The 16,077-nt window shown below is 39.0% G+C and overlaps 1 protein-coding gene and 1 pseudogene across 1 annotated transcript; both read left to right on the top strand.

Annotated features, from left to right (window-relative positions):
- Positions 1-243: 243 nt before the first annotated feature.
- On the top strand, positions 244-9,069 carry LOC114456391 (actin, alpha skeletal muscle-like; annotated as a pseudogene).
- Positions 9,070-12,745: 3,676 nt separating this feature from the next.
- On the top strand, positions 12,746-15,845 carry LOC114456852 (gap junction delta-2 protein). The gene is made up of 2 exons (XM_028438877.1): positions 12,746-13,224; positions 13,976-15,845. The coding sequence occupies exons 1-2, from the start codon at positions 13,154-13,156 to the stop codon at positions 14,823-14,825; spliced, it is 921 nt and encodes a 306-aa protein (XP_028294678.1). The 5' UTR covers positions 12,746-13,153; the 3' UTR covers positions 14,826-15,845.
- The last annotated feature ends 232 nt before the right edge of the window (positions 15,846-16,077 follow it).

The raw sequence follows: 16,077 nt of genomic DNA on the forward strand, positions 1-16,077 counted from the left end.
CATAGAAAATCAATGTGTTTTTGTGCAGGACAGTTTTGTCCTTATTATCTCATCTCCAGTGCTGAGTAATGAGGCTGATCTCCAGAGGGGCTGTGAGTAGGAGGAGAATGATCGTGCCACAATGATTTAATCTCAACAGCAACTATTAGAGGGAAAGTCACACTCCAGGACTATTTGAGCATTTTCCAAGTTGCTCTGTGTATAACTTGGGTTCTGGTACCAGCCTTTCACACCCAGGATGCTCCTAGAGCCAAATATCATTCCATAACCATTTATACAAAATAATATCCTACTCAGCAAAACCTCCGTCTAACCAAACGCCGTCAAATTACATCTGACCTTCATAGGACGAATGGTCTCCAAAACGTCCCATTCCTACGTGTGACTTTAGTTTTCATTCTAGATGGCAATATGTTGTGTTTACTGTATATTCGCTGTAGCTCTATTTTAAAGTACACTGTGATTAATACACTGCGGCGTACTCATGGGGTACTTGTATCTGGGTAGGTGAAATTGGGCCAAGGTTTTGGATTGTTCCTCCAAGTGTTGGTTAGGTTTTTGTATGGGCACTCAGACATCCCTAGCACTGATAACTTACAGGAGCCTTATATCATCCCCTGGCCTCTTCTGGTAGGGTTTTTTGCTAGTTGTATGCCATACCGGGATATGAATCACTCCTGTATATAAATAAAGACGATTTTGTCATGGACAAACAGAAGGCGGACAACTTGTTTTCCCCTATTTCAAGATGGCGCGCGTTTATTCACTACCGGTAACACCTTGTGTGATGTAAGCTTGACTTCCTGAATTGTTTGGTTAATAAAAACATATCTTAAATTAAAACATTGATATTCCTTAAAGCTGATATCCGGAGTTTCTGAGAAATCTATGTTTATGTATCATTCTTTTGAAATGCGAGAAAAATACTTAACTAGTCTTTTACTATGGTCTACTGCCAGTGGTCAATCATATACATTAATGTATATAAGACCCTTCTTCAGCCTATAGACCTTTATACAAATGGAAACAATCGCCGAGTGCACCCAGCCAATAGGCTTCGACTTCTTGTTTTTGAGACTGTCAATCAAAGTGAATGCGGAACTGTGCACGGAAACAAGGCCGCGAGTCACAACAGCAAACAGGTAAATATGATTACCTGACCCATAGACCTATATCAATGCAACCCGAAGAGACCTAATTATGTTCTGCGATGTGCATGCAGAGAAGTAGAGGCGTGGATTTTGGTAGATTACAGAGGCAGAGGGAGGAAGTGAGGCCATTTAGGGCAGGACATCGAGACGTTTCTCAGAAACTCCGTATGTCAGCTTTAAATAAATAAAATAACAGCTTTCAATCTATTCTCGTATTCGAAGCGGCACGGTTTCTTCGAAATATGTCATGTCACGTTTTAGGTCCTGAGGCCGCTGAGTCTAACGACTTTTATTCTGAAGGCTGCGGCCATGTCATTTGACGTTGTTTCATTTGACGGAGGTTTTGCTGAGAGATGAGTCCGTTCGGTCTGGTAAATTCTCATACCTGATACCTCACTCTGAGACCTGAGGACGTCCTAAAATGCTCATCGTACTCGGGAGCAAACTCAGGTACAGCAGTGTCCTTCATTAACACATAACGCAATGGTCATAATAATGACTCTAATATTTGTATGCTGGGGCAAAAGGATGCTCAGAGCTGGCCGCAGCCTGCTATTTATTACATAAGACCACAACAAAGAGTCACACAGTGAAGGGTCATAGCTGGGGGTCGGGTGACAGCAGCATATGATTCATGGCGTGCTTTGCCCTTTTGTCTTGTCCTCCTTGTGGTGGAACCATTTATTGCTCTTAGCCAATGTTACTGCACAGCCTACAGAGCTGCTTGTGTGCTTAGAGTAAACCGGCAATGTCATCTCCGATGTCTTACTCTTTTTACAGTACAAGGGGAAAAAAAAAGAAATATGGCACATGTCAAAACAGGAGCTGTTAGGATCTCATAATTAATACTGATGCTGCGAACCGCCCCTATACTTTTATTCTAGCTCATGTGTAAGGATTTCTAGTTCAATTTTAATACAACACCCCTTAAAATGTGATATTCATAGATTTTTCCAAAAATAAATTCACTTTACATTACTAAAATTTGGATAAAAAATAAGAGAATCCCCAAAAGGCCAAAGTTCTTCTGAAATAATCTAGAAAATAATACATTTTTACCAAAAAACAGCAGTAAAAAATAATAACGATAGCGCTTTTGACAAAATCCCAGAGAAAAGACTACCCAGCCTTATCTCCCACAGTGTACCAGCTTAACCCTGTTCCCTATTGCCTTATATCAGTCCAGCCTGCTCATGTTTAAATTTAGAAGACTCCCTCGAATTGGGGACACCGCACACAGATCCCAGTGAAATTAATATGTTTCAGGATGGCCTTTCTTCTCCTCTTTGCTGGGACACATTTGAATGGTCTGGTGGTTTGGAGCAGCTGCAGACACCAGCTGTGTGGCACAAGTGGTGTCTCCATAGGAGTGGTTGGAAAAGCCTTTTGAAAATGACATTGCAACATATTATTTATGAATAATATGAAGGGCTAGGGGGAGCCATTTTATTTTACAAGGATTTTGTGAAATTTGACTTCACGTCTGTTTTGTCTATTCATATATAAACTGTGTTGTCATCTTGGATTCATCAAAACACAGGCTACAACCTTCTCTCTCAGATCTCACCGTTGTCCTCTCTTCAAGGGGGGTGGGGAACAGATGTCTGTGATGGATTTTCCCCTTCTTTTAATGCCATTCATGGACTGGCTGTTGTCTAAGGAGCGATGGGGTACTAAATATGGAGAAAGGGTCGCAGGGTTCGACCCTCTCACCCAATCAGACACTTACTTGTACAAATTAGCCACACATAACAGTGCTGTTGTCCCGTGTTTACGCAGCCAGAATCTGCCCCCCCCCCCCTCACTGCTGATTTGGTGAGTACTTGAACCAGTAGCGACGCCAGGATAACATAAGTCAAAAAAACAAAACAAAACAAACCTTCAAGGCAAATTCAAACTCCGCCTTTCTCATGTGAAAATTACAATGAAGGCAATTATGAAGTCCCTCCTTCATCCTATAGACTCCTATACAAATGGAAACGATCGTCGAGTGCGCCCAGCCAATAGGCTTCGACTTCCAATTTTTGAGACTGTCAATCAAAGTGAACGCGGAACTGTGCACGGAAACAAGGGTGCACGTCACAACAGCAAACAGGTAAATATGATTTTGGCTCTTACCTGACCCATAGACCTATATCAATGCGACCCCATGCAACCTTGTTATGTTCTGCGATGCGCGTGCAGAAAAGTAGAGGCGTGGCTTCTGGTAGATTGCAGAGGCAGGGGGAGGAAGTGAGGCTGTTTAGGGCGGGACATCGAGACGTTTCTCAGAAACTCCAGATATCAGTTTTAGGAAATATTTGCATTGGACCTTGTGTTTGTTGACCCCCATCGTCTGTCACCCGCGACACCAGGTAATCAGATATCAGTGTATGGTTACAAACATGCGTAATTCCTTCGTCTGAGCTGTTCTGTTGCTGGTTCATGTTATTTTTAGGGTGTCATGGTTGGTAGGGGCCAGAAAGACTTCCACGATGGTGACGAGGGCCAGAGCAAAAAAGGATATCCTTACCGTAAAAGTACCCAATCGAGCGTAGAGTCATCACCAAGTGGGACGACACCAAAAAGATCTATCACCCTGCTGGCAGAGGTCCGGCTCAAGCCAAAGTCCAACAGTTAGAAGATGACCCAGTTTATGTTTGAAAGTTTCAGTGTCCCCACAATATATATGGCTGTCCAAGCTGTAGTCTTCTAATCGTACCACAGGTATAACGTCCTTATGTGACCACTACACTTTCATGGACAGTTGAATTAATCTCTATAATCTCTTGTTCTGGACTCTGGAGATGGTGTGACCCACAATGTGCCAATCTATGAAGGTTACACTCTTCTTCATGGCGTTATGCGACTGGATTAAGCCGGTCGGGACCTCACAGATTGGCTCATAAAGATCCTGACTGGGCGAGGATATTCTTTTGTCACAACTCGTGAATGGTGAATAGTAAGTGTTCACTGATGACCACAAAGCCTAACTAAACTGTGCAAATTTATTTTACTTCCTTTTTACCCCAAAAAGAAAAGGAAAAATGTATTTTCCCTTCAATTGTGAAGTGAAAATGAACTTTAAAGAAGGAAAAATGTGGGTTCTCCTTTTCTCCCGCTGAACATTCCTTGTGTTATTTAAATTCTACTTGGCAAATAAATCATTTTTGATTCTGATTCCCTGGGGAAGAGTTATGAGTTGCCTGATGGTCAGGTCAGTATTGGCAATGAACAATTCTGTTGCCCAGAAATCCTCTTCCAGCCCTCATTCATCAGTGTGTATTTTGACTTCACTAACAACAATGAAAAAGTTGTGTTTTTAGTCTATTTTGGTCTGCAAATCTGCAAACTAATTACTTACATTTACTGTAACTTTTCCATACACAATGTCACCATTCCTTCCATTCAAGTCAACCTGATTGGCAACGTTTATCACAGTGGGGTGCACAAAAATGTGAATCACTGTGTGTTTTTATTGTGTATTATTGTTGTCATTTTGTGTATTTTTGTTGCTACTTTGTGTATTTTTTTTGTGGTTGTGTGTGTTTGTTTTGGGGGCCACACAAAATGAAACCAAAGGCCGCTTGTGGTCCATGGACCACTGGCTGCCAATGTTTGCGCTTTACAGTTTATGATTCTTTTTATTTTGTGTGACAATTGTAGTTACTGTACTTGGTCTCAATGCACTGATCCAAACATACTTTCAGCCTGAAAACATCGTGGCTAATGTCACCACAAACCTTAATCATTAGATCATTTTAGCTGGTATATCCACTCTTCAAACTTTTTCTAAATGTTTCCACTTTTTGGAGTTGTGTGTCAAGATTTGGTCACATGGAAGCTGCACATTCTTCTGCTGCACGTTTTTCTTAGTACCTGTCAACAGAATCTGATTTGACACAATTCGCTCCGACCCATTTGTGATCAGGCAGACAGGTGTGATGGGGACACCTGAGGGATGTATTGAACTCCACCCATAGTGGGCTAAGAGTCATCTTCTGTCCACTTATACAATTTTTGGTGTGGGTCTATTTCTAAATGCTTAATATTTCAATTAGTGGGATGGTACGCATGTCACATTGCATTAATTGGCAGAAGCTAGTGAGATTTGAAAGTACATTTCTGACTTTGTTCTTTCCCCCCCTCTCCCTTTCTACCAAAACAACACCCTGTTCACGGCTTTATGAGTTTATTCTCCTATTAGAATTCTATCACTCTTTTCTGGTTAGGGCCATTCTAATTTAGAATAAGGCAAACCAGGAAAATGTTAAATTAGTTAATTTTCAATATTGAAATTCAAAGCAGCACAAATTCATCTTGTTTCACATACATTTTCATCTATCTATCTATCTATCTATCTATCTATCTATCTATCTATCTATCTATCTATCTATCTATCTATCTATCTATCTATCTATCTATCTATCTTATACAATAATATATGCAGTAAAATATAAACTTACAGTGGGGCAAAAAAGTATTTAGTCAGCCACCAATTGTGCAAGTATTCCAACTTAAAAATATGAGAGAACCCTGTAATTTTCATCATAGGTATACCTCAACTATGAGAGACAAAATGAGAAAAAAAAAATCCAGAAAATCCCATTTTTAGATTTTTAATGAATTAATTGGTAAATCCCTCAGTAAAATAAGTATTTGGTCACCTACAAACAAACAAGATTTCTGGCTCTCACAGACCTGTAACTTCTTCTTTAAGAGGCTCCTCTGTCCTCCACTCGTTACCTGTATTAATGGAACCTGTTTGAACTCGTTCAGTATAAAAAACACCTGTCCACAACCTCAAATCGTCACACTCCAAACTCCACTATGGCCAAGACCAAAGAGCTGTCAAAGGACACCAGAAACAAAATTGTAGACCTGCACCAGGCTAGGATGACTGAATCTGCAATAGGTAAACAGCTTGGTGTGAAGAAATCAACTGTGGGAGAAATTATTAGAAAATGGAAGACATACAAGACCACTGATAATCTCCCTCAGTCTGGGGCTCCACGCAAGATCTCACCTTGTGTGGTCAAAATGGTCCCAGAACCACACGGGTGGACCTAGTGAATGACCTGCAGAGAGCTGGGACCAAAGTAATAAAGGCTACCATCAGTAACACACTACACTGCCAGGGACTCAAATCCTGCAGTGCAAGACGTGTCCCCCTGCTTAAGCCAGTACATGCCTGGGCCCGTCTGAAGTTTGCTAGAGAGCATTTGGATGATCCAGAAGAGGATTGGGTGAATGTCAGATGAAACCAAAATAGAACTTTTTGCTAAATCCTCAACTCGTTGCATTTGGAGGAGAAAGAACATCATACCTACTGTAAAGCATGGGGGTGGTAACATCATGCTTTGGGGCTGTTTCTCTGCAAAGGGACCAGGATGACTGATCCGTGTAAAGAAAAGAATGAATGGAGCCATGTATCGTGAGATTTTGAGTGAAAACCTCCTTCCATCAGCAAGGGCATTGAAGATGACACGTGGCTGGGTCTTTCAGCAAAACAATGATCCCAAACACATCGCCCGGGCAACAAAGGAGTGGCTTTTTAGGCAGCATTTCAAGGTCCTGGAGTTGCCTAACCAGTCTCCAGATCTCAGCCCCATAATAAATCTTTGGAGGGAGTTGAAAGTCCGTGTTGCCCAGCGACAGCCCCAAAACATCACTGCTCTCGAGGAGATCTGCGTGGAGGAATGGACCAAAATACCAGCAACAGTGTGTGAAAACCTTGTGAAGACTTACAGAAAACGTTTGACCTCTGTCATTGCCAACAAAGGGTACATTACAAAGTATTGAGTCACACATGTTGTTTTTCTGCTGCTGGGGGTAAAACTCAAGAGTCTGTCCATCATGTACACACAGGTATGGAGTGTGCTGGCATTAATGAAACTACATACAACAGCGTCATGACGATAGGTAACTGCATTCAATTCAATTTAGGGTTGTTATTAGGGATGTGCATTGCCATGTATCTGACAATACTATACGATTCACGATTTGCACGTCACAATACAATATATCCCAATACTAAACACTACGATTACAATTACAAAATTCACTTTTTTCAAGAACAAAATGAAAGGAAATACAATTTATTTCCTTGTTTTTAAACTTGCGAGAACAAGGAAATGGTAACTAAGTGTAGTTGAAGTACCAATATCAAAAACAAGTGGTATGTTTATCAAACTGTCAAATTACATTAGTCAAAAAAGGTTAACTGTTGCTTCTACAACAGATTGTTAAATAAATTGTTAAATTGTTTAAAAAAGTAACCACATATATTTATAAAAGTGCCCAGTATGTGTGTGTTTTATGAAAATAAAGTGCAATCAACTTCCAAACTAACATGCATTGAGGAGTGACATAGTTTAACAAGGTCTGATGTGGTTCACTGACACGGGAATTTACGTGCTATACATTGTTTAGGGCAATTAAAGGGGACATATCATGCTAAATCCACTTTTTTAGCCCTTAAATGCATTTTGTTGTATATTTAGAATGTTTAGAAGTACAAAAAAGTTCAAATTAGTCTCTTCAGATGCTCCATTGATATCTTTATATTCTGTTTTGGTCATATTTTTCAATCTGTTTCGATTTTTCAATTCTCTATTACGTTTTTTGAACAATAACGTCACAGTATTTGCAGCGGAATTGCCAAATTAGGACATCGAATCCAGGCCCAACACTTTGAGAAATTCGCCATTTTTATTTCTCGCTTTTATTTTGTAGTCCGAGCTCAAGGATGCCGAAGTTACGAGAGGATAAGTCAAAATGTTCGGTTGAAGGATGTAGTAACCCACACGCTTCATTACACCGTCTCCCAGCATCAGAACCTTTTCGAAGTGCCTTATTTTTTTTTTTATGGAAACGTACCCACATCTGTGGGTAAGGTCATTTTTGTGTACGCGAAGCACTTCAAGGATGACTGCTTCAGCAACCTCCACCAGTATAAAGAAGGATTTGCCGAAAGACTTTGTCTGATTGAGGGTTCAATTCCTTCTATCTTTGGAGATGACGAACAGAGCACTTCAGTAAGCTGTAAATAACGCTAAAAAGTGATGATAAGACGTCCCTGTCATTGTTTTGTTAGCATTAGCAGTTGCATGTTAGCGCTGTGTGCTCGTTTTACATCCTTGATGATATGGCCTACGTGATTTAATTTAAGTCTAAAGTTTTCATTAGTCATTTCAAGACTGTATTAAAATGCATTTTGTGACACTAGCTTGGCGCTAGCGTTAGATCGGTGCTTGTGTTTGCTCACTTGTTAGGGTTCTGCAGGTTCATCATCTTCATTTTCATCTCGCTCCGCTGGGTCCGACTCTGGCTCGAACATGTAAGGTTGGATGGACAAGTATTACGTTGTTGACATTTTGTAAATAACGTGTGAATCAACGTTTTCTGCGCCGCTACATAGACGTATCTCTTCTATCAAACTACAAAAATGGCCGAACAGGGTGGAGTTGAACCGAGTGTCACCTCTGCAACCTGGAGAGGGGGCGGGGTATGAAGTGTCTCATTTGCATTTAAAGAGACAGCACCAAAACGAGTTGCTCTCAGAAGCACATCAGAAAAGGGGTAGAAAAGGAGCCTGTGGAGCTATAATAATGAGGAATTCATTCCCAAGCATTGCAGTTCCGCTTTATATAGACCACAACTATATGATTTATATCTAAAAAGGAAGGATTTAAAAGAATGATATGTCTCCTTTAAGGTAAATAGTTTTTATTAAAAAACATGATCGGTTTGAACATTTTTTGGATCAATAACATAATCGCACAGTGAAATATCATAATATATCGCCAAATCATTTTTTTTCCCATCAGACGCTTAATCCACAACATCTGTGTTTAGATAATATTTCCAACTGAGGGAATACTCTTGGCAGCTCCATCCTGGCCTGTCTTTCCACCTTCCAGTAGATGTGGATCAGTAAGCAGAAATATGATGAGGCTGGGCCCTCCATCGTCCACAGGAAGTACTTCTTAGCAGCCAAACTGCTCCTGCTTGTGCCAAAACAACTCAAATTATAATTTAGAAGCAGAACCCCAAGTGTTGTTGCCCAAAATCTTTGTTTACAAAAGTGCAATTCACATGTGCTGTTACTTAATAAACAAGTGTTGAGACTCTCCTGTCTGTCACTCTCGTGATGAATGGATGAGGAAAACAAACGAGTCCAACGACCAACATGGGATCTTTATGGAAGCCCGTTTCCGCCATTAAAAAATCACGATGGAAAGTCATATTTATGAGTTAGTAAATTCATAATTATTTATAGAAAGTCAAAAATATGAGATAGAAAGTCATAATTACGAGAAAGGAGGTCATAATTGGAAGAAAATATTTTTTAAGTAAAGTTGCAAAGAAATATACAAATATGTGTTGGAATAATTTAGCAATTAAGACTTATTCATGTACTTCCACTATTTTCTGTGTGTTGGATTATGACTTTTCTAACTCATGATTATGACTTTACTAACTCATGATTTTGACTTTACTAACTCATGAATATGACTTTACTGACTCATAATTATGACTTTACTAACTCATGATTATGACTTTACTGACTCATGATTATGACTTTACTAACTCATGATTATGACTTTACTAACTCATGATTATGACTTTACTGACTCATAATTATGACTTTACTAACTCATGATTATGACTTTACTAACTCATGATTATGACTTTACTAACTCATGATTATGACTTTACTGACTCATAATTATGACTTTACTAACTCATGATTATGACTTTACTAACTCATGATTATGACTTTACTAACTCATGATTATGACTTTACTAACTCATAATTATGACTTTACTAACTCATAATTCTGACTTCACTAACTCATGATTATGACTTTACTAACTCATAATTATGACTTTAACTCATATTGATGACTTTAACTCATATTTATGACTTTACTAACTCATGATTATGACTTCGCTAACTCATAATTATGACTTTACTAACTCATGATTATGACTTCACTAACTCATAATTATGACTTTACTGACTCATGATTATGACTTTACTAACTCATGATTATGACTTTATTTACTCATAATTATGACTTTACTAACTCATAATTATGACTTTATATTAATAATTTGTGATTTTGTGTCTCATAATTATGAATTTACTAACTCATAATTGTGACTAATTCATATTTATGACTTTACTCGCTCATAATTATGACTTTACTAACTCATGATTATGACTTCACTAACTCATAGTTATGACTTTACTAACTCATAATTATGACTTTAACTCACATTTATGACTTTACTCACTCATAATTATGACTTTACTAACTCATGATTATGACTTCACCAACTCATAATTATGACTTTACTGACTCATGATTATGACTTTACTAACTCATGATTATGACTTTATTAACTCATAATTATGACTTTACTAACTCATAATTACGACTTTATATTAATAATTTGTGATTTTATGTCTCATAATTATGAATTTACTCACTCATAATTATGACTTTACTAACTCATGATTATGACTTCACCAACTCATAATTATGACTTTACTGACTCATAATTATGACTTTATATTAATAATTTGTGATTTTATGTCTCATAATTATGAATTTACTAACTCATAATTATGACTTTAATTCATATTTATGACTTTACTCGCTCATAATTATGACTTTACTAACTCATGATTATGACTTCACTAACTCATAGTAATGACTTTACTAACTCATAATTATGACTTTAATTCATATTTATGACTTTACTCGCTCATAATTATGACTTTACTAATTCATGATTATGACTTCACTAACTCATAGTTATGACTTTACTAACTCATAATTATGACTTTAATTCATATTTATGACTTTACTCGCTCATAATTATGACTTTACTAATTCATGATTATGACTTCACTAACTCATAGTTATGACTTTACTCACTCATAATTATGACTTTACTAACTCATAATTATGACTTTATATTAATAATTTGTGATTTTATATCTCATAATTATGAATTTACTAACTCATAATTATGAATATAACTCATATTTATGGCTTTACTCGCTCATAATCATGACTTTACTAACTCATGATTATGACTTCACTAACTCATGATTATGACCTTACTTGCTCATAATTATGACTTTACTAACTCATAATTATGACTTTATATTAAAAATTTGTGATTTTATGTCTCAAAATTATAAATTTACTAACTCATAATTATGACTATAATTCATATTTATGACTTTACTCGCTCATAATTATGACTTCACTAACTCATGATTATGACTTCACTAACTCATAATTATGACTTTACTAACTCATAATTATGACTTTATATTAATCATTTGTGATTTTATATCTCATAATTATGAATTTACTAACTCATAATTATGAATTTAACTCATTTTTATGACTTTACTCGCTCATAATTATGACTTTATTAATTCATGATTATGACTTCACTAACTCATAATTATGACTTTACTAACTCATAATTATGACTTCACGACCTCATGATTATGACTTCACTAACTCATGATTATGACTTTACTCACTCATAATTATGACATTACTATCTCATAATTATGACTTACCGTGGTGATTTTTATTGATTTTTAAGTGGCGGAAACAGGCTCCTATAGATCTTTGACATCATATCCTGATTGTTTCCACCAAAATAATATATGTTTTCTTATAGATTGTGGTCTATAATTATGATCTTGTTTTTATTTCCCAAATGACAAAATTAGATCATTAAATGGTTTAATCTTGCTCTGTTTTTAGTCAGATGAAAAGCTTTTGTCCACAAAAACAATGACGAAAAGGATTAGTAAGCAAAATTACCGCATGCAAAAAATAAATAAATAATAATAATAATAGTAAAATAAATAAAAACCACAGTCTCATGTTTCATCTGTTTAAACGCTACAAATGCAGAGGATCCACTGACACACATTCTGCTTTGCTTTGAGCTGTGATAGAAGCGGTTAAACTCTCCACGTTGGTCTAATATTAGCGCGCGCGCGCGCATAAGTTGAGGTCTGAGAACAATGTGCTGGGCGGGGTCACACATTTTGCTTCTATTTTTAAACTTTCCACACAGACAGAGAGAAGCAGGCAGACAGACAGGCAGGAGGAATGCCTCCTAAAGCGATTAGCAACACGGATGGTACTTTCACTCTGTCACAGAGCATCATCTGGGCCTGAGGTGGAAACAAGGGCGGCATGTGCCATCCGGATCCGTAGCAGGGATATATGGAGGGATGCCTGGGGGGGATGCTGAGGCTGCACACCCGAAAGTTAACATCAAGAATATTCCCATGGAGCACCTCTGGACACTTTATCGATATATGCCTTAATTTGATCCCTGGTGTCACAGGTCCCATAACAACCAGGAACACCTGCTGGGAAGCACAAAGTCAGCATCCTGTAGAATTACAGTGCGTGTGAACAAACACAAAAAGTCTGTTTAGAAATCAGATGCCCCCCCCCCTCCCTCACCCCTGGGTGCGCTCCTCGGACCGGTCTGTTTGTACGTGACGCATGGAATGGGGGGGGGGGGGGGGAGACAATACTTAAAGGCGGATTAACGCTGGCAAGACATTAAATCCAACCTCCCTCCATCCAGACACATGCAGGCTGCGCAGCCCATCAACCTGATCTGAAGATCGAAAATAGGAGGGCTTATAGTAATCAGCCCTCACACTCTCATGACAAGGAAAAAGTGTGGCAACGTTGCTGGAGCGCGTTGGCACACACAGCAGGACGCACGCTGGAGCTGCGCGCACGGCGCACAACCAACCAGACCGCGCTGAGACTCACAGGGACGGCAGCGGCATCCCGTGACGGATGCATTTTTATTTTTTTTAGCTGAATTTGGACCTTGTGGACACCGATAGCAAGGGGAGACGAGGAGAAGCTGGACGGGAGATAACGCGTCTTTTTTTTTTTGGAGGGATTTGAACAGAGTGCCGTTGTACCTTTGTCTTCTCCGGATGCTCAGAAATGGGGGAATGGACTATACTAGAGAGGCTCCTGGAGGCTGCTGTCCAGCAGCACTCTACTATGATAGGAAGGTAAGATGTTTAAAAAAAAAAAGATAGAGAACAAAGAAGAAACGCAGCAGCCTCCAGGATCGTCTTTAGCATGGCCCCCAGTCCCCCGTTTCTGTCTTGTGACTCCAGGATCTTCTGTAGCATGGTGCCCGTGTCCTCCGTGTCTGTGTCGTGGATTTCTTCATCGTCTTGTTTCACAGAAATCTCTTCCCTATATCTTTTGTCCACCTCGACAACAGAGGCAGCTCATGGGTTGACAGCTGTCTCTCCACAATCTGGGATGGTGCTGCAAAGTACCAAAAAAAAAAAAAAAAAAAAAGCTACACTGAATTTCATGTTTCATGTGTTCATCCATCCACTTCTTTTCATCCGATCGGTGTTGGATGTGGTGAGTTGGAGAAGCGGTTGTGCTCTGTGCAGGCGGTAAAGAGATGGAGCGAGAGTCGCAGGTGTCACCTTTTACACAGGTTCAATCCAAGCTGATTGCTTACATGTCATTACCATTGAATCATATGCAGAAAGACCCCCCCACCCCCCCCTCCAAAAAAAAAAAAAAAAAAAAAAAAAAAGATATTAAAACCACTTTGGATCAGTGGTGGAAAACACCCTGTCTAGACGATCTCCAGGAGCTTCAGCACTGGACAGCTCCCTGAGATCTCAGCGCTTCCGCCGCCGAGGCAGCGCACAACTGACCCCCCCCACCCTCACCCCCTCCAACATCCACAGATTCACACTTATTTTCACGTTGTTTGTTTGTTTGCTTGCTTTTTAGGATCCTACTAACAGTGGTGGTCATCTTCCGGATTCTTATCGTAGCAATAGTTGGAGAGACTGTCTATGATGACGAGCAGACCATGTTTGTTTGTAACACCTTGCAACCGGGTTGCAACCAGGCGTGCTACGACAAGGCATTTCCCATTTCACACATTAGATACTGGGTGTTTCAGATCATCATGGTTTGCACTCCCAGCCTCTGTTTCATCACCTACTCGGTGCACCAGTCCGCCAAGCAGAAGGAGCGCCGCTACTCCACCGTGTATCTGACACTAGACAAAGATCAAGATTCACTCAAGCGAGACGAGAGCAAAAAGATCAAGAACACCATCGTGAACGGGGTGGGCCTCCTTCAGAACACCGAGAACTCCACCAAGGAGGCGGAACCGGACTGTTTGGAAGTGAAAGAGATCCCTAATTCGGCCATGAGAACTACAAAGTCCAAAATGAGGCGACAGGAGGGCATCTCCCGCTTCTACATCATCCAGGTGGTGTTCAGAAACGCCCTGGAGATTGGCTTTTTAGTGGGTCAGTACTTCCTGTACGGATTCAACGTGCCGTCCGCGTACGAGTGCGACCGCTACCCGTGCATCAAAGACGTGGAGTGCTACGTGTCCAGGCCCACGGAGAAGACGGTGTTCCTGGTGTTTATGTTCGCGGTGAGCGGCTTCTGCGTGGTGCTCAACCTGGCCGAGCTCAACCACCTCGGATGGAGGAAAATCAAAACGGCGGTGCGCGGTGTCCAGGCGCGAAGAAAGTCCATCTACGAGATCAGAAACAAGGACCTACCCAGGATGAGTGTGCCCAATTTCGGGCGCACGCAGTCCAGTGACTCTGCTTATGTGTGAAAAACATATATTAAAAAAAACTTAAGAAAACAACAAAACAAAACTGTAATGGACAGCTGCACGCCTGATTCCTCTCATGGACATATTTTTCTTTCTTTTTTCTTATTCTTATTCGTTGGACTTCATATGGCAAGCGTGCGTTACACGTTTGTTGACTTATTTATTATTGCACTGATGCAACTTTCTAGCAACATTTATACTCTGTAAGATCAACGGAGACCATGTGTTCACGTATTTACTCTTTGCAGGCTGTATCTGTTGTACTTGAAAAGAGTAAATGCATAAAAAGAAAATTGCACTAAGAGGTGAACACTGAAAGCCTGACCTTATCCAAATGTCCAGCTATTATAACCTGGTGGTGTTAAAAAGGCATTTTCCTTCCATATTTGTTGGCACTAAATAGAATAAAATCCCACCAAGGAGATTTATATATGCATAATTATATAAATCCTCATTGATTATAGTTTAAAAAAAAAAAAAAACACACACCACATTAATTCATGTTTTTATTTTTTTTAAATTTGTGTTGCCTGTGTTGCACCACTGACCTTAACATATATAACCATTCCATTGCTTATATAATAATAGCCAACTTGCAAATCAGTATCTGATGAATTTGCAGCAAACGCTAATGTCTGTGACTTCCTTAATTTCTGACACACCAAAGCGCCCACGGCTTTTATTTGTGAAGTGTTTTCTTGCTTTTGTGTAATCAAGTGCCATACTTGTACATAACAAAAAACATATTATATATATATATAAATGTATACATATAAATATATATATAAATATATGTATATTAATCATCATGAAAGCTGATTCCCTGCTTGAATTATGCTTAATACAGCCCAGATTTCTTTCTTTTTTTTTTTTAAATTGCTTTTAATGTATCTTTTGTGTTTTAAATGAAGACAATAAGATATATGACTTTCCCCCCCCCCCTTGTTTTTATTTTAACTTTACAAATGATGCAGAAAAATAACTGAAGTGCTAAGTCCTTTTTATATATATACACACACACAATATTGAAAAAAAATTAAATTCATATTCCTCCTCAATCAAATCTGATGGAAATGATTCAGCGACGCAAATAATAGCACAAAATTGACCTTTTTTTTGTCAAATGATGGGCAATAGAAATCTGCTCTGGTGCTACAGTTTTTCCTATACGGTTTTAAATGTAACCAAAACGGATCAGAATGATAATATAAACATCATTATTTTCTGTGGAAAAATTAAAGTGGGATTCATG

This window comes from Gouania willdenowi, chromosome 22 (assembly GCF_900634775.1).
Source record: "Gouania willdenowi chromosome 22, fGouWil2.1, whole genome shotgun sequence".
Taxonomy (NCBI): Eukaryota; Metazoa; Chordata; class Actinopteri; order Blenniiformes; family Gobiesocidae; genus Gouania; species Gouania willdenowi.